Source organism: Tetrao urogallus (assembly GCF_951394365.1).
Source record: "Tetrao urogallus genome assembly, chromosome: 4".
In the NCBI taxonomy this organism is placed as follows: domain Eukaryota; kingdom Metazoa; phylum Chordata; class Aves; order Galliformes; family Phasianidae; genus Tetrao; species Tetrao urogallus.
This window is the reverse complement of record NC_136817.1, coordinates 35,060,280-35,086,377: the sequence shown is the minus strand read 5'-3', so window position 1 is coordinate 35,086,377 and position 26,098 is coordinate 35,060,280. Positions and strand designations below refer to the sequence as shown.

The 26,098-nt window shown below is 36.4% G+C and overlaps 1 protein-coding gene across 1 annotated transcript in view; it reads left to right on the top strand.

The window, feature by feature from the left end:
• Positions 1-8,876: 8,876 nt before the first annotated feature.
• Positions 8,877-26,098, top strand: part of SYNPO2 (synaptopodin 2) — a gene marked incomplete at both ends in the record, with an annotated part of 83,591 nt that continues 66,369 nt past the window's right edge. The window contains one exon of the mRNA XM_079534966.1: positions 8,877-9,005. Within this exon, the coding sequence (XP_079391092.1) occupies positions 8,877-9,005 (129 nt within the window). The remainder of the gene's footprint in view (positions 9,006-26,098) is intronic.

Genomic DNA, 26,098 nt, shown 5'->3' with positions numbered 1-26,098 from the left:
CATCTGAAGTAGCCTTACTTTCATTGGCTTTCCTGTTATATCTCCTGCCAACGTATAAAATTTCTGTGTTAGTGGAGTCTTGCTAGAGAAGAGTACTCAAGTGTACTGTCAAAAACAAACAAACAACAAAAAACCAAAACAGGAAACTATATCTGAGCGAGAAGCTGCCAAACTTCATAGAAAACTATTTGATTAATTTTCTCTGCTCTCTCATTGGAAAACATGGGATGAGTTTATAAAGTTTGTCTTTTCCTTTTGCCCAGTTAATAACTCACTTTCTTTTCAGCCAGTTCTAGTGACCATTCAATACAACTCCTGCTGTTATTAAAGACATTTCTGCTTCATATAATTGATTGCTTATGGCATCTCATGTAATTTTATTCCCTGCCTCTTCTTGGTTGATATCATGAGAAGGGTTAAGTTGTTTTCTACTTGTTAGTACTCAGAAATATTCCTAACTGCTGAATGAATCTACTATATAAGAAAGACAGCTTTTCAAAATTGCTAAGAAAGCAATTGAGATGCTGATGGTTTTGTGTTTATCCATACTCATCTTCACTGTGCTTCTGCCCTACACCACTCTTAATGTAAGAGTAAGAAATCTAATACTTGAGCACGGAAAACTAATGTAAGTACTAGGCAGCAGTAAAGGAAATCAATCATTTGTAAAAAATATCAGCATTTCTTACAGAAGTTTTGTTTTGTTTTTCTTTCCAAAACGCTGTTTTGAGGCTATTTAGATCTCTTATATCAACTATGTGATTCCTTCCCCATCACCAGTGAAGAAATCCGTATCAGAATTAAATAAAAAAGAAATCAGAATTAAATTTAAAAATCCTTCACATTGTCTGTATATGATAGATCCAACAAAGGGATGGCAGCTGGCATGAAAATAGGAAAGGGCAGGACCAAAATGTACACTAGATTTGCCAACTTGTCCGATTTGCAGACATTTGGCAGTTGTCTGGAAATGCAGCAGGTCCATGCCAATACCAGCTAAGCAGCAGATTATCACCAAAAGCAGAAGCCCGTGTCAAAGGCAGAAGGAACTATGAAATCCGGAAACTGGTTCTTGGAAAGAAGATGTAGCGCAGCAGGAAAGGATGTAGGATCAGCAGGGGTTAAACATCAAGGTGTTTTTTGAGGGCTGACTTTTCTAATACGCTCCATTTGGCAAGGAGTTAGCTATCAAAGCAGAGAGCTGGGATTCTTGATCCTATAGCCATGAATGAAGATATCTGAATTGCTTTTTAATCTGTTTGCATGTTGGGTAAGATTTCATGCTGGGCGGTGCTTGCCGTATCCTCTTTGATGTTACTGTTTCTCTGGTAAAAATCTACACAGAACCATCCAGATGCAGAGAAAAAGAGAAGCTGATAGCCTTACGCAGCTGTAACTTGATGCTGCAGCAACTCTGTGCGCTTCCCCCTTACTAGATGCTGCAGTTAGAACCACCAACATCAGGCTCACTGGGGAAGACTGAACAAGATGTTATACAACATTTGGGTAGTGCCAAATATTATTAAGTGCTTTGCAAACCTTAGAACTTATCCTATGCATGGAAAGAGGGAAGAATGGGGTACTATAGAAGGATAAAAACTCTCAAACCATTCATTGACATTTTCTGAAGTTCAAGCAGATTTCTCAAAGTTATACTGTAGATTGGCTATTTTCCCCATTTAAAAGGCCCAGACCATAACTTAGATGTTATTTCACTACTGTAAAAAACAAACCCAAGTTTCTTGAGACCCATACTATATTATAACACAATTTTCCTCTGATTCTCCTGTTCTTATTTTGATAAATGCATTCTTATGGGACTTCCAAGTAGAAAACAATGCGCACTTTAAACTGCAGTACAAAAGCAGTTGATTTTTTTGCTGGACGTGAGCCATGCATGCAATCACTTCTGCTTTTTAAAAGCAACTAGTCAAAGGGAATGAATCACTTTTATGCTACCTAACACGAAAAAAAAACCAAAACCTTCAAAAAAGATGAAATTTGAGAAGTCAGCAGATTAATTCTAAATCTTCAAGATCTTCAATCTTCAGTGTCATGATAAACCATCCTTTCAAATTTTAACACACCATTGAAGCCTAATTATTAGCTCAGGTGGTTAAAATCTATTTTTCAACTGAATATGACATGGTTGCTCTTGATTTATGCTACTGTAGCACATGAGAGAAGTGTTCAATATACCTGTTTAGTCCAATTAGTAGGTAAGAAATATTGTATACTTAGGTAAGGAAGAAAGGAGGTAAAAAAGCTGACTGCCTAAGGTGAAGTAATAGACAGAAATTGATGTATTAATTAAAACCCATCTTTAAATGACATCTTTAAGAGCAGGGTGAAGTATTATGGCAGAATTGATGGATTAAGATAAGCATACAACATCTACTTATATTTAAATTACATTCAAGAAACACTCTGTATGAACTGCTGCTATTCACTGTGTTATCAATCAGTAATCCTCAAGGATATTAACTTAGTTTCCATTCTCCGTTATCAACTTTAGCTCATGGCTGGAGTTACGATTGTGTAACTATTACTCATTCCACAAAGAACAAGACAGGGAACCAAGAGGTAGTGGCCAGATAAACAGGCAGAGGTTTGACCTTTCCTCAGTGTCTAAAACTTTGTTAACCTTAACTGAGGTGGAACGGAGGTGAGGTAATTTGTTTCCAGCAGAGAATAAAAACAAATCAGTTTTCCACCTTTGAGAGAGGTGTGGCTGAGCACTATTCTTCATTGCCCCCAACACTTGGCAGATTGCAGACTTACAGTTTTTCACAAAGCTACAGGCCAACCCTGTGTACTTCAGTTTACAAAGAGATTTATCTCAGATTTTAAAGTATCACTGGATTTATTTTATGTTTCTGAGAAAGTGTTCTTTCAAATCAGATCCAGATTCAGAACATTTCTCTGCATCTTCCACTGCAATTCATTTGCTGGTTTTGAAGGAAAAAATAATAAAGCGTGGGAATAGTTCTGAAATTGTAACGACTACACAGCATCTAGCCTGATAATCCACAATAGGGATTAAAATTTGAAGCCTTTACCTTTACCAGTGAGAAAATACTCATGCCTCTTATGAGTGCAGGCAGATATTTCCTGCCTGGACTTAGAGGCATCTAATAAATATCTAAATGTTCTATCTTTAATTTCTTTTCTCCTCACTAAGGTCTTCATATTACTGTTTTACAGTATCTTTACCACCACATGTCTGTGCTTTCAGTCAGCAAACCCTATTTAATTTGCAGTGCACAGCTAAGTTCCTCACGCAATCAAACATCTGGAGTCTATTAATTTCGCTTGTAGGACAAGAGAAACTTGATGGGGGAAAAATGAAGAGCAATCAGCTTTAATGAATGTTAGCTGGAGCTGTGCAGCTTGAACCTCCCGACAACATATTTCATTCACTTTGTCCATCATTTTAAAACTTCTCCAAAAATTAAATCCTTTCCATGTGGTTCTGTTTCTTGTTGCTTCTAAAGCCAAGGGAACAAAATTAAGGCTAGAAATTAAGCATAAACGTATTTTTCTACTTCCATAAGGTTTGGAGAAAATGTTATGTAGCTTTGCATTCAAAGTTTGCTTTTACCTTATATAACTACTGACTTATATTACTGTTAAATAAGGAATATTATTAGGCAATGATTCAGGACAAGAACATAGGCTACATTGCTTTGTATCACTTTTAGCTTGCAGAAGCCACTTTGTTTTAAAAACTCATTTGAAGAGGCCATTTTCAATTCATTTGGAAAAGACTGTATTTCATGTTTTCTTAAGTGGCATGGTTTGATTCTATTTTTGTTTTTCATTTAACGCAAGTGTGGGTTTTTTTTCTGTGTAATTAATAAGCAAACAAAACAAACAGCATTGCAAATCTGTTTTCTTTCCCTATTTCCTTTTTTTTTTTTTTTTTTTTTTTTTTTTTTTTTTTTCCCCTGCTGATTCTCCCATTTGGCTGAAATTACATACTAAAACAAAATGTGTATTTTATTAGATTGTTTACAGATGATCCAGTTAGAATCTCCAAGAAAGAATTTTTAGGGAACTAGTTGATTTTATATGAAAAAAAAAAAAAACAGATGGAAAAGAGTGAAATACATAAAAAGGAGAAAATCATATCATCAAGGTACTTAAGCACTAAAATGCTGCCCATAAATTAGAGATCATGATATCCCCTTTCCCTCTCTCTATTTCTCATTACTAAGGAATGGACGGAAAGATTTGCATTTTTAAACAATCTACAGTTGTAGGGTACTTTTGAAAGAAACTATAGGTGAAATGACAGCTTTTCTTTTATTGCAGAATGAAATACTAACATATATTTTTTTTTTCTTACAAGTTTGTCAAATGTCTTCTGAATCTAGCCACGTATTTTCTTGATTCACATCAGATTTTACAAAAAAAAAAAAAAAAATCAGTGTCAATAAAACACGAAACTAAAAGCTGGAAACCATAATGAGGAATATTGACCATCTGGATAAACATGACTTATCTGCGAAGAGTTAAAATGGTTTTCATAAAAGGAAGACTCACAACTGTAAGGCTGTCCTTTGAAGGGATCAAGAAACACGAGGATAAGAATGATCTAGTTGATCTTGGATTTACACACGGCTTTCAACAAATTCCTTCACCAAAGGCTTGTAAGAAAACTAAACAGCCATTACTGTAACACAGCTTAAAAGTATAAAGGTGATGCACACTGGGGATTATTAATTTTTTTAAAATATAATTTTAAAAAGTATGAGACAGCTTCTTCTATAAAGAATGACTAATTATTCTGTTTATCTTCCCTTGAAAACACATGACTGAGGTGAATATGACAGTTGTCTACAAAATAAGTAACGTAGGGTGGCTGGGCACTTACTGTTGAGTTAATTCCGGAGAAGAAGCAGGGGATGTCAAATGAACCCATAGGATCCAGAGTCAAACAAGAAGTGATTCTTCATATCATGTATGGTTGGGGATTACTTTCTACAACCAGCTATCAATATCAAAAGTTATGTGGGAGCAAAAGCAAGCAGGAATAAATCATGGAAAAGAAATTCATAACTGTTATTAAATACACAGGAACTGCATTTGGCTGAAGAATTTCTTGAGTGGTACTTGCTGAATTTCACCTGAGGAAAGTAGTGTACATGTCCCATGTTCTTATTCTTTTCCATAAACTGTCATTTTTTACCCCTTGCCAGGATATACATTCTCACTTAGGTCTAAGTACTACTACTTAGCTACTTTTACTTTACCATGGCTCATCAAAAGCTATTGTGCTAAATTTTTGGACTGGCAGTTCTTGAAAGTAGATGAGCAGTTGGGAGTTTGACCTGGATTCTTTTTCATAAAGATCTTATCACAGAAGATCAAATTTCAAGCTGAAGTTTTGCCTGTATTTGGGCACAGATGAATGTCGGGTAAGCTCTGGCATTTGCAATATGATGACTTTCCAAAGTTAATTTTTGCTGCGTAACATTTTTACCAGTCTTTGCCTACACTTGAATGTTTTGGTTTTAGAGAAAATGATGGAGATGAAGGCAATGCTTAAATGTCTGTTTTTCCTGTTAAATTTGAAGTTTTTGGTGATCTCCAAAGATTATCTCTGAAACGATGCAATTTATTTGTGCCATAGAGACCAAATATCAACCAAAATGTCATAAACCTCACAAATGACTCCACTTTTATGATGTGTCCAGCATTTAGAAATCCCAAAGGATGCAGAGAATGCGCAAGAAGATAAGAATAACATTAAAAAGCAAGATAAGCTGAGGCATAAACATTTAAGAAAGTCATATATGGCAAGTGGAAGTAGTTAATGCCTATGGAGCATTATTTGATAGAGATTAGGACACAGGGAGCTTTGCATCTCCCCATTATGGGAATAGCTTAGTTACAGAGTTCAAATATGGGTTTTTTTGTTTTTGTTTTTCTTTTTTTTCTTTTTTTTTTTTTCTTTTTTTTTTTTAAGTTGAGGAACAAGCAACAAGTTCTCTCTTACGAGAAAAAAATATTAAACAGTAATTTGTTTGGAATCGTTGTTATAAAAACCCCTCAACAGACTACTAGGGAAGAAATATATATTTTTTTCTATCTCTGTTCTCCTGTGAGGACCTTCATCCTTGTCAGTTTAAGCAAAGGACACCACAGTTTAAGTGTTCCAAGCCAAAAGCTATGCCATCACACTTGATTACTCCTTTCATTTTTTAATATTATTTACACAGCTTGTTCTAGAGCTGTCAATACTACACAATATAAATAGAAACTCAGGTCCTAAAAAAGAATTTCTGCGTGGAGATCAGAGGTCTTAGCGCCACTGACATTATCTATTGGTGCTGCTTCCACTGAACTGTGGAGCAACACATAGATTTCACAAAGCAGAATTAAGTAGAACATTAAACAAATACTGAAATATTCAGCTTTAAGAATCCAAAAGCACTAGCACACAATTTCATATAAAACTTATTTTTACCATTGAAGAGAAATTTCTCCAATTTTCCTTGTGGTGATTTTGGCCAAAATCATTGACATAATTTTACATATCAATTTTCTGTTGTCTTTTGCTATACCAATCAATTTTGAAGTGCTTCTCTCTGCTCTTTTGCCTCAAGATTACAAATAGATTACAGGTGGGACTAACATCAGAGAAGACCAACTACTGATATTTCACCAACTGTACGTAGATACTTCACTTGTCACATAAAAAAAAAAAAAAAAAAAATCAAACTGTTCTGACTTATTTTTTCCAGCTGAGTGATGATTAAACAAGCTTGTTCCACATTATCATTTTACACCATTCTCCCTTATGGTCAAAAGAGATAAAAGTATCTATATCTAGTAAAAGTTCCTGTCAACTCTGTGACCATTCAGATGCAGAAGAGTTTAATTATGGTACACTTTACCTTGTCTTCTACAGTAAGTTTTCTGAGACATTCATAAACAGAGATCAGATTTGATTATTCCTTTTTACCAAAATGATAAAAAACATCCTGGTACAAACTCAAAAGCACCCTAGCAGTAATGAAACTATAAATTTTCTTACAAATAAAATATACGAAGGGCTGATATTCTGTAAGATTTGTTTTCCTAAAAACAAACAAACAAACAACAAAAAACAAAAAACCCACCCTAGTTTTTCCGGAGGACTTTTTTTGCAGCTATATGCCTAAGAATACTGTCACAAAAGTATCTATAACAACTTTTATCAGTAAGAAAAGAAGAGAATTTTATCTACAGCAAGATTTTGCTCAGGGAAAGATTTAAAAAAATGTCTGCTATAGCAACAGATCAACATTGCAGAAGATAGTAAGAATCAGCTAGCCCTCTTGAACTGTTATTTTAAACCAGGCTTTTTTTTCACTCAAATGTTATCTAGCAAAGCCCCTTTAAAGACTATTCCCTTTCTGAGTATGGTTTGTCTGGCAGAGTTTTTTTTGAAGTATTTAACTTTATGTCAGACCATGCTTCTGCATCTCCTGAGCCTTTGACTTGTAGTCGATAAAAAACAAAACAAAAAACACTACCTTCAAATAGATCCTGACATTGAGATAGTGACATTTTTCATCTGTTTGTTGAGGGAACTTGTCTCTACCCAGCCTTTGGGTTACCTTAATGCCTTCACATGCCTGATGAAGGGCTCAAGTACCTAAAGCTTGCCTCCTTTCTCCATAGTATTTCAGTCTAACAGAAGACTCTGCCTCTACCTCAGTATTTTGCTTAAAGGTTTTTAAGGAACCCTGCTATAGCAATTGGAAGCATCGCTCCATAGACATCGAACTGACGGACAAATAGGCTTAGTTTTAAGCCCTCAACAGCTACCAGATACTTAGTAACTTAAAAAACAAGTGTTTTCCACTGTCCCAACATTTCTGAATATGTTGAACTAGCCATCCAAAACCACTTTGTACTGAGACCTTTCAAACCACTCCAATTAAACCTACAGGAGCTCAGCTGTCCACAGTTAGACTACTTAAAGTCAGCAACTATGAGCAGAACTGCATATAGGCCTTGTAATGCAGCAGCTAACAAACTTCACACAGAATCAGTTCTTTTTATACTTATGATAAGGTTACCTTTTGTTGCTACCTGTTGATAGCATCAGCTGTTGATAGCATCAGTAGAGAGAATTGGTATAACTGGTATCTCATTCCACCAGTTCCTTTCCTTTCCCCGGTGGAAAGGGCAGCAGTCTGCATAAGAACAGGTATTATTAGGGTCTAACAATGCTTCAGATCATTGAAAAACAGCAGCGGATGTTGAACTATGCTGAGGCTCCAGAGAACCAGTGAAAGAAGCAATTTTAGGACTGGAAAATTGTGAAGTTTTTCCTTTTTTTGAGAGGGAGACATACCTATAGTGCTGCAGTCAGTGCATGCAGAATGGAAATGAAAATCCTAAAAAAGCTTTCAATATCATTTATTCAGACGTACACAATGATTCACTTGAAATTCTGCTTTCTTCTTTGTTTTGAGTATGAACACAAGAAATGGGTAAATTTAAAAATGACTGGCACCATTTACTAAAGTACACTTATGTCCTAAATCATCATTGGGAAATATACACTTCTTTCTGCATTTGTTTTGATTTAGCTGTCGTGAGAGACTCATGTTTAAATGCAGGCTTTTCTGCCTCATGGCCAAGTCTCTTTGTGTGCATTTCCTAAGTGTTACTTACTTTACTTTGAAGGTGGGCTGAGCATAGGAATCTGACGAAAGAGTGGGCTGTGCCCTTGATCTGAGAGCTCTAACATTCTTCTGAATGAATACATTTGCTAGTGCAGTACGCAGCAGCAGCAACAGTGTGGTGCTCTGGGTCTCCAGCTCTGCCTCAGGCTCGCTGAACATCTGCAAGACAATTTTTTTATGTTCTGTAAATGAATGCTGCCTAATTGCACCAGGAAAATGGGCACAGGGGATTATATCTGCATTGCTATGAGCGGAGGGGCGCCTTGGGGCTTTAGATTGCAAGGTGGCAAGGAGCAAAAGCAGCCTTTGCAAATCGCCAAGGTAGGATCATGAGATGTTGTCAGTGTTTTGTGTGCCATGAGTGAAGAGAATAGTTTGCTAACTACATATTGTCTCCAGTGAAACTGTTGGTGTGGATCGTATTGAGATGTTTGTTTGACTGAGCTAACATGTTTTGCAGGGATTATACAGGGGCTGATTGTGTTTGTTTCAATAAAAAGCATTGATTACTTTTTGAGAGTTAACAAGTATTGCAAACTTTTTCTTAAATGTAAAAGACCTAAAACTGAGATGATGTATGCCTTTCAGCTCCTATACGATTTGCCGTATGTTTTTGAGTGCACTCAGCATATTGCAAAACCGAATCTCATATTAGGAAATGCTGTTTCGGTCATTTATTTATGATACTTCTCCTCTCTAGGCAAAGAAAAAGTACAGCTTTATCATGAGAAAATGTCCTTACTATTTTGGGAATCCCAGAAAGAATTACACCAAGTTATCTCTGTTTTTGGAAAGTTATCCGGTCTTAGGAGCAGCCTTAATAGAAGCCAAACATTTCCTTTTATATTTCATGAACAGCACTGAAAATTACTGAACGGCTCATAAATTATCTTCATGTATAAAATGAAAGCAAAACAGATAGTAGAAAAGGTCAGAAAAAATAAAAATAAGAACTGGCAACCCTCAGCCACAAAAGTAATACTTTAAAAGTGCTGTTAAAAATCAGTACTCATTCCATTGCAACAATGACAATTTGTCATAGTTATTGAGGCTTATGTAACTGTATGGAGCTGTGTTCTGTTTTCCTAAACAAGGGGGACAATTTTTGTCTGGAGCACTGGGATCAGCAAAATACCATTGGCTGAGACCATATCGGGACTGCTCACCGTGCAATGAATTCTGCCCCATTAAATTGAGAGAGATTAAAATACATAAAAATAGGCTGGGAAACAAGATGCCGAGGGATTTACAGATTTTAGTTCTTGGTAGTCCCAGTACACTCAGTGTTAAGTTTTTTGAATTTATTTATATTATTTTAGGTCAGCGGTTCAGTTATTTAAGCTCTAACTTTCTTAACCTGTCAACATACTTCTTAACTAGTCACATTTAATTTACTGGATCAGTTAACGTTTTCACAAATAGCACAACAATATGTGAAAATCTACTTCATCTTATAAAAGAAAGTCTTTTTAGCTCCTTCGTCAAGGAAACATCGTCTTTCCTAATTATTTTCAATGATTTTAAGTCCATAATGTTAACCATACTCAATAATAGAAATATTTTTATTGCGTTTACGTATCCCTTTCTTATTAGTGGGTTTTTTTTGGTGTTATAATACTTTGCAAAACTTGAACATGTTTTAAAAGTTTTCCTACCGATAGGCAGCTGCTGCTTTGCACGTAAAGCTCCTGTTAATAGATAACAGTGGAGTCCTGCCATCTAGTGAAAATTTATAGCTAGAACTTCAAAAATTGTAAGTAACAAAAAGGCAACTGACATTGATTATGTAAAACTAAAATTAAAAAGCATAGAAACTTGAACACAGATTATGAATAAGTTTTTCTGACAAGAAAAAATAGGCTATACCAGATACTTTCCTCTTTCATGTTCACATCCCAGACAGCAGCCCTTAAGTCTGGTATCTCTCTTATCATTTGGGGCTTGAGAAAGAGATGGATGGCAACTGTTGTGACTTTGCACTTTTTCCAGTGGGAATAGCTAAACTTAGGAAGATATTTAGGAACCAAAAGGCATGAGTTTGCTCTCTTGAAAATGAAACCAATCAAAAGGCCAATATCATACTTAAGAAGATTCTTAGTAAAAGTTCACACATGCCAGCATATATGTGTTATAAGCATGGTGGACTTTGTGAGTTCCAGATCATTCATTTCTCCACACTTATGAGTGGGTGAGATCAGTGAGACTTGAAAATTGACATTCGTATCTGGCCAAAAACCTGAAACTTAGAGCTGACAGGTCACAGCTTTTTTTGTAGCTCACCTTGTCAGCAGGCTTTGCCATCCTTCCCAGGGAGCTTGGGCTCTCTTGGAGGTACACGGACCTGGGTCTGCAGGTCAGGAACCACCACCAGGCTGAAGCTCTGCGAGGTGGGTGGTCTGCAGAGGGGCAATGTTTTCAGCTTCTCTTTTGTTATCCATGAAAACTGACACTAGTAGCACATGGAAGATTGAATTATTCCCCAACTACTGCATACTAATTTTTGCCACTGGCTCTAAGATCCAAGGATAGCGTTTCCCAAATACAGTTTATAAATATATACAAGTACTCTACTGGGGTACACGAATGTTGATCCCATTGCTAATGTACACCAATGGAGATTTTGCCAGAAATGCGTGCATCTGCTTTCAGTATCTCAGCTCACAGATACTGGGAGAGCTGCAAAGGTTTGCTCTCGTGGTTGCCAAACTCAGCTTGAGTGCTGTAAATCTCTGGATCACTGCAGTGGGAAGTACATTCAGGCCCTGGTCACAAGCAGAGCACTGGCTGTGATAAAAATCTAAAGAGAGAGGGATATATCACAGAGGGAAGTGAGACAATCCAGGAAAGCATGGTAGGATACAGAAATGCTGAAGTCACAGTTATCTACAATTTGGTAAAGGAAAAACCCTGTGTTTAAAACTAATAAGTCATAGTTCACTACCAGAAAGAACTTTTACCATCTTTACACATACTCCCGTTTAAAATTTCTTTTTTCATCAAAAATGTCTGGTTTTTGTTGCCTAGCTCTTAAAATGTATATGTAAGTAGCATTCCCACTAAAATCAATGAGAGTTTTGTCTGTAGTGTAAAATACCATATAAAATTATCATGCTAAGTTTTAATAGAGACAAACTTTTTGCTTTCCCAAGAAATATCTCGGTATTCTTTTCTCATCAGCACATAAAACAGGAAATTTTCATCAGCAAATGATTTTTGATTCAAGATACTTCCATAATTTGCTAGATGTGAGACCGACACAAATGGACATTTTCTTTAAAGTATCACAAAGTACCACATTACTTTTTCCATTTATAACTCTTATTCAAAACGGTAAGTTTTAAGAACATTTGATACCTCTTTCATAGAGGCACTCAAAATGTTAACCCACTCTCCCACTCAAACACTGGATCTTGAAATCAACTTACTTTGTTACGTCCACTAATGTTGCAGCTAATGAAAAATTATTTTCCATTAAAAAGAATTTTCATAATTTCATATTGACCAAATAGATAAAAATGACTTTAAAGTATCTTTTTAAAGTACAGTACAAAGGAGACATTGTGCTAAAGAAAAATACCTCATAAATGAATGTTCTGGAAATAAAAAAGATATCTAGGAGTATTATACTAAGGGAAGAAGCAGTAGAGCTGGCTATGCTGTGTACGCACCACAACAATAAAGCATGTCAGTACTGCACCGTAGGGTAGCTTCACCAAAGCAAGAGGCAGTTAGGAAATCTCAATACAACAGTGACCCTAGATGGTTAAGAATTCAAAATACATAAGAGCAAAGTGACACGTGGTGTGCCTTTTGCTTCCACCATGACATACACGAAAGAACGCTTTTTGTCTGAATATCACAGATTTTTCTTTCCTTGTAAATATCTGCAGTTTTTAATTTATAGAATATATAAAACCAGTTGGTACAAAATGATAGACAATTTTCTGGACTTACACTTAAAAGAAAGTCCTATGAGTTTTTCCACTAATACTTAACAATATCAGCCACATAAATATATTGAAGCTGTATCCTTTAAGACGCAACTCTTTTGCAACAAGCAATCTAATGGAGTTTTCTACAGATGATATTTGTTTATAATTCAATCATGATGTATCTGCATTAAAATTACCTGGTTACAAATAGATACATTATGTTCAGTATATTAATTCATTACCTGCACCAAAGCAGCAATTTGATGAACTCACTGTTTTTAGCAGTCAAAGTATTGGTAATTTAAGATTGGGAACTTATCTGAATATTTCTAATAGTCAGTGATAAATCCCATTACACAGACCTCCAATCACTTCAAAGGAAATTCAGTCTCCTTTCTCATACTGTTATCCTAAAAGCAAAAATGAGCAGGTGCTTAAAAATCTTTATGACTAATGGCATCACAGATTTTCATTCTTGAGACACTGGAGGAACTAATGAGTGGAGGACTGAGGAACTGAGCAAGGTGCCTCACTTGTTAGTGATTTCAGATACTGTCAGTTTCAGAACTATTCCAATCAATACGTACTAAACATACACATACATTTCATAAGTCAGCAAGAAATACATTTTCAAAGGGAGTCATGTCCTGTTTTATGTCTTTGAGATATCACAAAGATATGAAGAAATATGCAGTGAATTCTTAAATTGCTGAGAAATCTTATATAATTTTTCAGAAACTTTTTTAAACTGCATTTTTAGAAAAATGAAACAGTAACATTTCCTCTTTTAATTTCAACCATACCAGTTTGCTGGTGCAAATCATAATGCCTATTTTCTAACATTCCACATTATTTGGAAAATCTTTATGGCTAAGTTTGTTTTGTTTTGTTTTGTTTTTGAATTCTTTTGAAACTCAATCTTTGCCATGCTCTGATTGAAATTTTCTTAGGTCAGAAGATGCAAAATATCATGCCATTTTCACTGTCTTGTAAATGTTAACTATACTCCAAATTAATCCTATGATATGCCTTCATTCAGGCTTCAAATCCAACATTCTCAGCTAGGCCTCATGCGAAACCTTTACCTTATGTGGCTATTTTGCCAGGTTCTGAAATAGGCTTCTGCTGCTGCTGCTGTTCAGTTAGTGGCTTTATTTTTGCCTTAGTAATGATATATGATAGCTGGCAGCCTGGTCATTTTGTATGCATGCATCTGATTTCAACCCTCTGATTTCAATCCAAGTGTCAGTTTCATCATTTTGGATTCAATAGATCTTGAAATTGAAAGTGAAACTCAAAGAATTGGCAACAACTTGAATGAACAGTGTGAAAGTGGTATCTGGATTTGATTAATGCTGGGTGCTTACAGAGGTGGGCTCTATTATGGCCATTCAAGTTGTTTCATGTTTGAAATACCTAACATGTGCAGAACGTGCTCAAGAGGTTTTCCTCAAATTGACCTTTACACTTAGTTTAACAGAGAAGAGGAACAGTATAAGATATGTCAGCACAGTTATGCTTTTGATCCTGAAGGAAAAGAACAGAGTGTCATTGTCATGCGCAAGAGAGCTGCATTAGCACACAGTTGGCTCATCCAAAAAGTATACCAGCGCTGCTAGATGTAAGGAAACTTTTTCAAGCCTCTATTCTGTTACATTTTCACCACTGACACATGTTCACACTGACAAGCAGAAAAAAAATGGGTTAGTAGAAGCTGAGATTCTGCTGGTTAGGTTCCAGTTGAAACATGGTAAATACACTTGTTGCTATACCTGTGCTCCCAGCTCATTTCAGTGCCAAGTCACACAAATGGGAATAAACCAGCAGCTGCTGAAGAAGTGGTTTTTTGCTCACCTGTGTGCACTGATAGCATAAAAGCACCATCCTCCCCATGAGGCACAGGAAAGAATTTGTTTAATGCCATCTCCCAATGACATTTAAAATTATCTTTGAGTTGGAGTTGTTGATTTGGTACCATTTGATTCTGAACTATGCTAGTTAACGCAAACTCAAGTAAGGTCTCACTGTATGCTAGAATGTTTGAAAAAGAAGATGCATACACTTGCAGACACTCAGTACTGAACCATGACTCTGCTGATCGCTCTTTATTTGTATTAACTGACATTTTAAACAGAATTTGAATACAACTTTAGGCTAATATAGACAGAGAAAACAGTGTTTAAAACATGCTGACTAAACTTTGGCAGCAAAGGAGGGGAGTTTGGAGTTAACCCACAAGATTTTAAACACAACTTGCCTTACTTGGACTGTATTTAAAACTGTTTGTTTAAATTTGCTAGCTAATACATTTCCAAACATAGTTTGTTTGCACAGTCTGGACAAGCTCTTATTCTCAAATTCACCCATCAGACCATCTGACACAGCTTGTATCTGATGGTATTCAGAAAACCCTATAAGGCATATTTACATATTCTTTCACATAAGGAGTAATGAGGAAAGTTATGGTATTTTTTTTTTTTCTATCTTTACGGAAAATAATTTTGAATCCTTTACTGGGCTTGACTCAATTTAATTGATACATCCTACATGTTTGGATGACATAGTTCAGCTTCTATTTAAGTAAATGACAAAACTTCCATTGACAAACTGGAAAGAAGGTGGATGTTATAGATGTTAACTTATATTGCAAAATGAAGGAACAGTTTAAATTTCCCCAAATCTAACTAGAATACACTACTGCTTATGGAAAGCTCTCATTGCTAATTACAGACAGAAAAATAATTAGGAAAGAAAATTCCATATACCAGCAAAGGCTTATAAGTACTTCCCCCCAGGGTTAGGGTTCCCCACTTTCTAGTTCCAAACTTCTGCATTCCAGCTATTGTGCCAAGTGGAAATGTTTAGTACTGTAGTCCCATCTAAGTTGTTTAAAATCTGCTGGCTGAATTAGAGCATGATTGTACACCCTGGTTTGGATATACAAGACCTACATACCAAGCTGATTTTGGCATGCCTTCCACAGTATTTAGGCAAATACAAGCATGCTTTGGATACACAGAAGTATTCTTCTGTGTTTGTTTCTAACACATACTTTTACAGCTCTCATGCTAGAAGACTTTTCAATGGAATAGAATGAACAACATAATTCACACTGATTTAAACCAAACAAGTTAAAAAACTCAGTGTATTCCTACTAAACTACATTAGTTGCTTTGTGTAGAGATTTGTTTTATTGTTTAGGTTCTTTGCTGGAAACATTTGAAGTACTTTGTATGACATTATTATGTTCCCTTGTATCTTCTTATATATCTTATATTCTCATATATCTTATATTATGTTTCTGTATCTTCTGCCACTGCACTGTGATTGTGAACATGAATGCAATAGTAAGACTTTTGGCTAAGTTCACCATAAAATATCACAACAGGAAATGCTGTTTACAAAACTCTTTAGGATTGTGTCAGATAATTTGAGAGAATACGGCTAAAGATCTATGCAAATCATGGAAGGGTTTTCTGCCAAATGCAGAATTTGGTGTGCTTCTTACTTGTTTTCTGGAGCAGAAAATAGTGTAAAGGACCATACTTCAATAGTTAAATGCTTACATACAGCTTCACTCTGTAAAGCCAGATTGATGCACAGAGACGGTTTATACTTCAAAAGGAATGATTCTGTGCATGGAATTAACTGTGAACAAAAATGATAACATTTAGATTGCAACCAGTACTGTTAGATGGAATGAAACTGGCAGTAAGGAAAAGCCCTGGATATCAGCTTGAAGGTTTTAAATTTCAGACTTATTGTACACAAGTTACGCAGTGGATTTCTTTTTCCTTTTCTGTAATTTTTCCCATCTGTCCCATTTCATTAGAATCTGCTGTCCATAGGCAGAGTGCATGGTTAGGATAAGACTAATGCACATTTAAAGCAAAACACTTCAGCATGCACCAAAAAAGAGCTATTCTTTGGTTACTTGCCAACAAGCATGAAAGGCAAAAATCTTCAGAATACCTCAGCACCTTGCTGACAGAGGGATACTGAGAATAGCAAAGCAGTTGTTTTATTTGTTGCTTATATGGAAGGTAAATTACAATGAAAAACTATATCTATGCTCTCCAAGAGCCAGTGGGCTCCTAACCTGAGCTCTATATCATGTGCTGCAGTCCTGGGCACAGCACAGGAACCTTTCTTTTCTAGAAAGGGAAGCACAAGCTATTCATCTCCTTTCTACTTCCACAGAAAGTTATTCTGAATCCTTTAAGATTCCTTCTTTGGTGCCTCCCTACATCTTGGTCAGGGCATCTAATGCACGGGTATTTTCCTTCAAAGGAGTTATGTCATCCTGAACAGGGAAGATGTGGAAACTATTGTCTTATAAACTTGCCTAACATATATTTCAGAAATATGGTCCCATTTAGAAAGCTGGATGCTTTGATTTTTGTAAACATTCTTTATATTACACTTCATTTGCAGAAGTACTGGCAATAGGTCAAAACTATGAGCAAATTAAATCAGCTGTGGTTTCCTATGCCAATCATTTGCCTTGCTTTTTTCATTTGGTATGTTCTTTCTATGCATAAACATGTCATTTATGTCATAAATTGTTACAAAATGGAATTTCAAGAAAAAAGGTCTATAAAATAAAGATACTGCAAGAGAATCATGTTCATTGTGGAACTTGGTAGTTACAAAGAACAGAAAGAAAAGCAAACCGAATGGCAGGTGAGTCTGATTTAATTAGACCAAATTTCCTTTTCCTAGTACTGTAATATAAAGAGTATCAGAAGACGCTTGCTATCTATAGGCAAAGGTGGCAAAGCTGAATCTTTGTTTTAAAAAACAAGCAGCTGAAATTGCTATAAAGGAAGCCTTAACAAAGGAGTTGCATTTTTCCCATGAACTCAATGGGCAATTTGCCACTGACTTTAAAGTGTAAAGGACTGAGCGTTAGTATGTATAATATAGTATAGATACTTAATTAAAAGCAGACGTTGAGAATAAAAATCCTCATTGGGAAGGGTGTAACAGTTTTTGCTAGAGATCTATTTCCTACAGTGTTCTGCGTCTAGCAGAAGTCATTCCCTTCAAAGGAAAACAAACCTTAATAAAAACAGACTTTTGGGTTGAATACTGTTGAACAGTGCAACTTTTTTCAGGCTATCTGGTACTTGCACATTTCATTTCCAAGCTCTCTTAGAAGTCCTAGTAAGCACCAAGATATTCTCTTGAGTTTGAAGATATTTCAGTTTGCTTATTCATAAGAAAGTGAAAAGAATGCTGACAATAGGTACAGGACTGACATTACTAGGAACTCAGGGCATTTGTTGAAGGGCACAATATATAAGCATAAGCTAAGGGGGAATTTAAACTACAGACATATATCTCAGTTGCAAACGTACTGCGTGAAGGAACCTTGTAACTGCCCCTCTTGTTTCCTTCAGCTGTGAAAATAGATAGGCTCTTATTAACTGAAACGAGCAGGTATTTCTTAATATAAATAGCAGGGCTTTGCAAACTCACCCCATTTTGTCTGAGAGCTTTGGGACAAAAAATGTGAGCAGCTCTTCTGAAAGATTTGAAGTATAAAAATATACAGAGGAGAATAGGGAGGAGCAAAGAGCAGAGTGCCAAGCAGCTCTGGGTGGCAATCTTTTCAACGTGCACAGCTGTGGCTAGACAAGGCAGGCAGTAACTCCTGGTTGGCACACTTAATGCGCAGAAGCATTTTCAATTGTCTATCTGACTTCATACTGAAGAGGCTCTAAATGCCCTGCAGAAAAATCCTCTGCTTTTCTTCTAGAAGAGCAGCATCTACACGGAGAATTGTGCAATGTTATTTATTAATGGTTGCGTATGTCTGTATAATAGCAGGTACTTCCTGGATGTACTGCATTCAAAGGGAATAATTTCATGAATTTTATTAGCTTTATTAGCTCAACCACTATTCCTGGTGTTCCTGAAGGCATTATATAACTCTTTATCTCTGTATACAAGCTTCAATCCTCTTGCACCAGAAATTCTTCCTCTGATTTCTCTTATTCTCTCAGAAGTACTCTTACTCAAAAACAGAAATACAGCTACTTACTTAGGCTCCATTTTCAGTGAATTTACTGAAAATTGAGGCCAAGTATGCCTGAGAATTTATAACCTTGCTACTCAGCTAGAATAGCGTCCATCACTCTCAGTCCATTGGACAGAAAGAAAAAAAAACTTTCTGCTTTGAGTAAACTCTCTCATCACTGAAATCTCTGAACTGCTAGAGCATAACAGATGTGGCTGGAATATACTGATCAGCATTTTGTTCCACAAATTTTCCTGTTGTGCAGAGATCACTTTAAAGACTTTCTGCCATGAGCTACTGATTTTATTACAGAGGATGCGTATAGAAATAATCTGAAAGGGATAAATTGCTTTATATATTATCATGTATTCATCATGATCCCCCTGCACACTGCAAATAATACTTCCAGAATGCATAGTCTAATACTTGCTTACAAAAATCCTCAGATTAGAAAAGCTATCATTAATCAAGGATGTTTTAAGCAAAGTCAGGCATTGAACAATATTATATGTTAAAGATCCTTACAAAGAAGCAGCTGTTTCACATCTCTCACTGTGGAAAGAGAGAAGAAAAAAAAAAAAGAAAAAAAAAAAGAAAAAAAAAAGCAGCTTTGTAACTTAGAAAAGCTGTTTTAAAATTTAGAAAAAAAAAAAAAAAAGCAGGTAATGACAAGAAATTAGCATGGTTTCACCTAAATTCTATCAGTGTCATGAATACAATTATGCCAATTGATACAAAACAAGCCATTAGCTTGCCTTGGAGGAGTTAGTTATATTAGTTACTTGTATTTGTTAGCGCATAACAAAATTACACAAATTAGCTTATGAGATGTTATTTCATGGAACCCATACTGTCAGCCAAAGTTTGTATTTAGATGTGTTATGCATGTTTAGGAGAATCCAGGGAAAGATACCAGTCAAAAAACTAAGCTAGAAATCACAACTAGGGTATTATTCCTTCTCAAGTCCCCAAATCCCTTTGTTGAATGAATTAGTGGTGTGCATTGCATCCTACAGTCCCAAGGGAATTGACTGACATAGTTGCCAACACACTCTCACTATATTTGAAAAATCATGGCAATTGAGTAAAGTCCCTGGTGAATGGAAAAAAAGGAACATCGCATCCATTTTTAAGAAGGGTAAAAGGGACAACCCAGGGAACTCCTGACCTGTCAGCCTCACCTCTGCGCTGGGAAAGACCCTGCAGCAGATCCTCCACAAAGCTACACCTAGGCACATGTAAAAGAGGAAGAAGATATGGGAGAATCAGCATGGCTTCACCAGGTGCAGGTTCTGCCTAACGAATCCTGTCACTTTTTACGATAGTGTAACTGTGACAGAGGACAAAGGAAGAGCCACTGGCATAATCTATCTGCACTTTACTAAGGCCCTTAACACAGCCCCCCATAACATCCTCCTCTTCAAATTGGAAAATACAGATTTGATGGGTGAACTGTTAGATGGACAAGGAACTGATTATAAGACTACCCACAGATTGGTGGTCAATGGCTCAATGTTGACAAGCCCAAGGGACAGGATACCATTCATAGAGGCCCTAGACAGGTAAAAAGTAGACCCAGAAGAATCACATGAGGTTCAACAAATTCGAGATCAAGGTCTTATCACAACCCACATCATCAGTACAAGCTGGGGCTCTGCTGTAAGGGACCTGGGGGTACCAGTGGATGGGAAACTGGCCATGAGCCAACAATGTCCCTCATAGCCCAGAAAGTCAACCATATCTAGGGCTGCATCAAAAGAAGCACAGCAAGAAGGGTGAGGGAGGTGATCCTGCCCCACTGCTCTGTGCTGGGGAGAGCTCACCTGCAGTACTGTATCCAGATGTGGACCTGTTAGAGTACATCCAGAAGAGGGCCACAAAAGTGATCCAAGGGAAGGAACACCTCTCCTATGAGGACAAGCTAAGGGAGAAGAGAAGGCTCTGGGGAGACTGAGAGCAGCCTTTCAGTATCTAAAGGGGAGCTACAGGAGGAAAGAAGGGTATAAACTCCTTCGTAGAGTCTGCTGTAAAAAGACAAGCAGAAATAGTTTCAAACTAAAAGAGAAGAGATTTAGATGGGATATAAAGAATAGGTTTTTTTTCCAGTAAGGGTGGTGAGGCACTGGAACAGGTTGTCCAAGAAGGTGGTGGAAACCCCATCCTTGGACACATTCAAGGTCAGGGTAGATAAGGCTCTAAGCAACCTGATCGAGCTGCAGGTGTCCTGTACACTGCAGGGCAGTTGGGCTAGATGACCTTAAAGAACCCCTTCTGACTCAATCAATTCTATGATTCTAAGACTCAATAACAGCCTTTTTATGATACTGGCATATTATTGATTATCACTAGATGGTGCTATTATTCACAATCTGCAAAAGCATAAATAACTAAACGTAAAGGTAGATACACCTTGGAGAAATTCTGGTTGCCAGTTTAGTGTTTTCTTACAAAAGCTCATAATTATTGTCCAGATCAGCATCTCCCAGGTGAAATAATTTCAAAGTGCAGAAATAACTCCTCCCCAAAAAATATGTAAACAAATCAAGAATCACATAACACCAAATCAATCAAGCACTACCTCCCTCACAATGGCCTTTTTCAAGCCATTCCAAGTCTTCGTATCACACCTACTTAATAATCCGAGTGTACAGACAGAAAATATCTTGAAGGAGGGCTCAGTGAATTTGTGCTGGTTTTATTTGTGAGTTTATAACACTAGGACAATTACTTTGAGAAAGTAACTTTAAAAAGTAATATTCCATAAGGACTTAAGGAAGAAACAGTCATAATCCTTTAAAAAGAAAACAAAAATATGTCTACATATATTTTATATCATATTATGAATATTTGGTAGCAAAACTGTGTATTACTATTGAATACACATGTAGTGAAATAATAATAAAAAAAGAGTTAAAAAAATGATTACATGAAATCTCAGTTTCTTCCAGCTCAATTTGTCGAAGGCCAGGGCTGGAAGCAAATGGAGATCTAAGAAGTCTTCTTACCAATCTTCTAACCAATTTAAATTGAATTTTAAAATATTCTAAAACATTAATTTTTCTAAACTTCTTGTTATTGTTTCTTCTTTTCTTCCTCTTTTGTGTGTGTGTCGGTTTCTCAGTCTGCAATACTAGCTCTTCTAAAATATGCATCCTTGAACAACATTGGATCTTGGAAATCTACCCGAGTTTTGCAGTTTCTGCCCATTTTCACTGCAATATTTTGAAATCAACAGAACAGTACAAGTCTGATCCAACCATTTTTCACTGACTGCATCATTCTTCTTTAAAGGCTCTGATTCAGCTTTGACACTTCCTACATTCTCAGATCACCAACATAACATTAGTAAAAGATTTCTGAATTCACAACACAGTCTGTAGCTACAGAAAGGATTTGACTTTAAAAACTTTTATCAATCCATGACAGCACATATCTTCCAAAGTTTTAGAATTAACGTTTTTCTTCTTCTATACCTAGAGCAACAGTGAGAAGCAATATAAATCGAGTGCAAGGACCATGTATGCCTCTTTTTCTGCACAGGCAAGAACAGTACAAAGGGTATGATAATTAAGCCTGAGGAGATAGTTATCTTTGTGGCATTTTTTTAGTCCATGAACAAATGAAGCACTGAAATTCACTGCCTGAGAACAATGGTGCCGGGCTCTGTACCACCCTCATGGGTCATTCAGTTGTTTGCTTCCAGTCCTGATTTGCATAAAAGGCCTGGAAAAGTTGCAGAGACTGACAATTAGCACAAATTGATACAGGCTGCTAATTGCTCAAGCAAAAGCTAAAGATGCATTGGCCCGTTCAAATTAGGCTTGAATTCAGGCCTTCTGGATTCCTGCATCATCAGGCTCTGAAGAATTAAACTCTGGCACAGTTTAACAGTTGCTGGGTCATGGGATAAAAATAGAGGCAGTGACTGACTGGACCACATTTTAGCACAGACTCAGCTGAAACTGAAAACGGTGGGAACGTTCTCTTCCTCTTACGAAAAACAAAAACATTTTCTTCTCAAGTGTTCTAGACTATAGCATGGCAATTAAGTACACCTAAAATAATAGCCAAACTAAATCTTTCCTCTACACCCTACTGCTGCTCTCAACCCAAATCATTTTTAAAGGATGTGAAATAGTCCTTATTCTATGTTTTTCTGCTGGTGTGTTCCAGCAAGAACAAGCAACAAAATGTATTTCAATGACCGGATGAACCACATTAGGTGGACATGCTGACTAGTCACAGTTTTTCCTCTACAAACTGCAAGGGCAGTTACTTATTGCCCCAGTCCTACACAGTACCTTTTCCTTGTCTGTCATTAAACCGAAAAGTTTCTTCTAGATTTCCACCAGCTGATAATGAGCAAGCCCTCAGGTGAGCTGTGTGTGATAGAGTACTGACAGCTTCCTAAGACTTCAGGATTTTTACTAATCCACAGACTGCAGGATTGAGTTTAACATCTGGAGAAAACCATCAGTTTACGTGTGACAGAAATGCTGTTCTAACAGGTTTCTTAGTGATTTCTAGTCCCTTTGGAATTGTAGCACTGTCGCCTACCTTAATGGGAGAGGAAAGGTTATGCTACAAAACTCTCTGTTTTTGTAATTTTGTAGTGCTACAGAAAGCAATGTTTTCTCCTAGGGATTCATATAATCTCATATTAAACCTATACATCACTTAAAGCAAAACCTACATGTTGGTTTAATGTGATTTAAAAAACTCCACGAACTTTTAAATTTTTCTAGTTTTACACTTGCAACATGCACTCAGGCCAGATGATCTTAAAATGCATGTTTCACTGTGAGTATTCCATTTGTCTCCTTCAAGCCTTTTGTACCTCTATTTTCTCCATCATTTAACAGACTTAGTAACATCTAAACTTTAATCTCCAATACAATTCCAGCTGCGTATAGACAGTCAAGAAAATATTCATATGACTGCTTTCCTTGGAGAAAGCTAAGGAGTATTTAAGGTGAAGTCCTAGAAGCAGGCCCCAGTCCCATCCTTCATCTAATAATGTTTACTGTGAACATGCCTATCAAATCTGCTGTGACTGTTTATTCTGAAACATCCCTTCCACCTCTCGACCCTCCTCTTCTACTCTCTTATTTTTAATGTGGAATGCTTTGCTGTAGCCCTGTGTTGTCGGTCACAGATCATTTCTTTCAAAAAATATCTATACAGTACAGGTAAGAACATTGTGGTTGGGGGCAGGTAAAGGTTGGACTTGGTCTTATATTTCTTCTCACAAAAGACAGTAATCTCTGGCAGCAAGGATTCTTCATTCAGGCAGAGAGGGCATAAAGTTTACTTCATTCAGGCAGAGAGAGCATAAAATTTACTTCAACGTGCAGCTTTCTAGTTCTTTCCATGCAAAAAGAAAATAACTGAAAAGCAATTCTCCCCTGATACTGTGACATGAATACACCCTTGCTGAAGTGTTTCCTTTAGATTACTTATTAGGCTTAAGTTAATATGAAAAAGGTAAGTTTCAGGACAAAATAATAAAAAAAAAAAGAGAAAAGGAAACTGGACACCAATTCTAACACTGAATTTAATTTATGAAGGCATTGACCTATGACATCTGATGAAAATCTATACAATCCTTAATAAGTGTGCTTCCCAGGGAAACTTGAGAAGATACTAGCAGTTCCTGTAGCGGGCTCTCTCCCTCAAAAATATATTAATAATGAAGATGTCAACAAAGTTATAACTCTTCTAGGGCAATCTGAGTTGATTTTCTTTTATACTAAAGACAGCACTGTACATTTCTACAATTCTATTTAATAGCTTAGAATGCCATTCTTCATCTTCAGTTGACTTTTAAATGATTTCTTTTATGACCAGCATTCTGAAATTTATACCTGACTGTAAAGGTTTCTTAAAGAGCATGAAACACCACCATGAGAAAGTAATCACATCGCTCCAATTTCTAATGCACAAAGCAACATGAATTATAAAGAAGTACTTGCTCAAGAAACAAATCCAAAAATACAGAACTGATTCACACAAATACCTTTCTAGCCAGGTCTTCACATGTCTCCTAGCCTCTACTGCCCTTATTAGATGATTTGAATTTGGAAAAGTGCTGCAGTTTAGGGCTGACTTTACCATTACAAAGGTTTCCTGACACTCCTAGAAATCCTTCATGAATAACATACTCTCATGTTGTCAGATATTCCTTTAGATTCTTTCATATTTTCTTTCACTACTAAGCATCCATATGAGAAGATACAGTGATTTCCATTTCCTGTTCTGCTTGCTTCTCATCTTTTTAAGCTGCTATTCAACCTTTGTTGGGAGTTGGAGTCCTTTCTGTACATCTGAAGGAAATACGCCAAGGAGGATTTTGCCTTAGAAACTGCCAACCCCTTAATTTCTCATGTATTCACAAGAAGTGCCTCTAAACTCTGTACAAAGAATAGCTTTTTCCATTGTTTTCTTCTGTCAAAAAGGCTGTGCTTGGTCTCAAAACCAAGTTGTAAACATCTGGCAGTTTTGGATTTATACAAACTAAAGTTACTTGGAGGTTCCATATTCCATATGGCTGTAACAATGCAGCTGTTAGATTGACCATGTAACAGTTGAAAAATATGCAAGGTATCTTGCAAAGAATTTGGACCAACAGGCACCTCACAAAATAAGAAGGAATGCTGTTGTCCTAAAGTAATATAACCACAGATCTATGAAAAAGCTTTCTACAACTACATTAGGGTGAAATAGCAAGTAGGTATTTTACAGCCACACGTTAATCTTTTTGAATGGGGTGCATTAGAAAATTAAATCCTTAGGGTTTACATGCTTACATTTTTCAGATGATTGATAAAAATGAGATTATCCTGCTTGTCCTGTTGTCATATGCTTGTTTCTTTCATTGCTATGTTCAGAAAATTCTTTAAAACTCAACCTAACATCCGGGCAAGATTTGAAAATCTTTATTTTAATCCAACAGCATTTTTCAATTATCTTTCTTAATTGTTACTTCTATTATTTATAGGTTTGGAAGAGGTAAAATGACAGAAGCTTATCATGACTTAAAGTTGTAGCATTTACTTCCATAACACCACATAGGATATGCCACAACTCTGTCACAAAAGTCTTTAAAAGGTGATAAAGAAGAACTGGAGAATTCCTCAGTATTATCATGCTCTTATTGCAGATTTGAGATCTTTAAGACTTTAAAATATGAAGGTTCAGTAGCAGTAAAATTCCGAGTTAATCTAAATTGATTAAGCAAATAGAATTTTGCCCTAGGTTTTGTCTTCACTAATCAGCTTTAATGCTTCTGGAAGTTTACTAAAGTTGCAATGCACAGTGTCTTGATGTCTTTAAAAAAAAAAAAAAAAAAAAAAAAAAATCAAAGCTTTTCACATGTGCTCTTCCATCATAATAAGATGTAAAGTACACTTTCATACACAGTTCCTTGTCTTTTGGTGGTGGTGATGTGCCCACATAGCAGA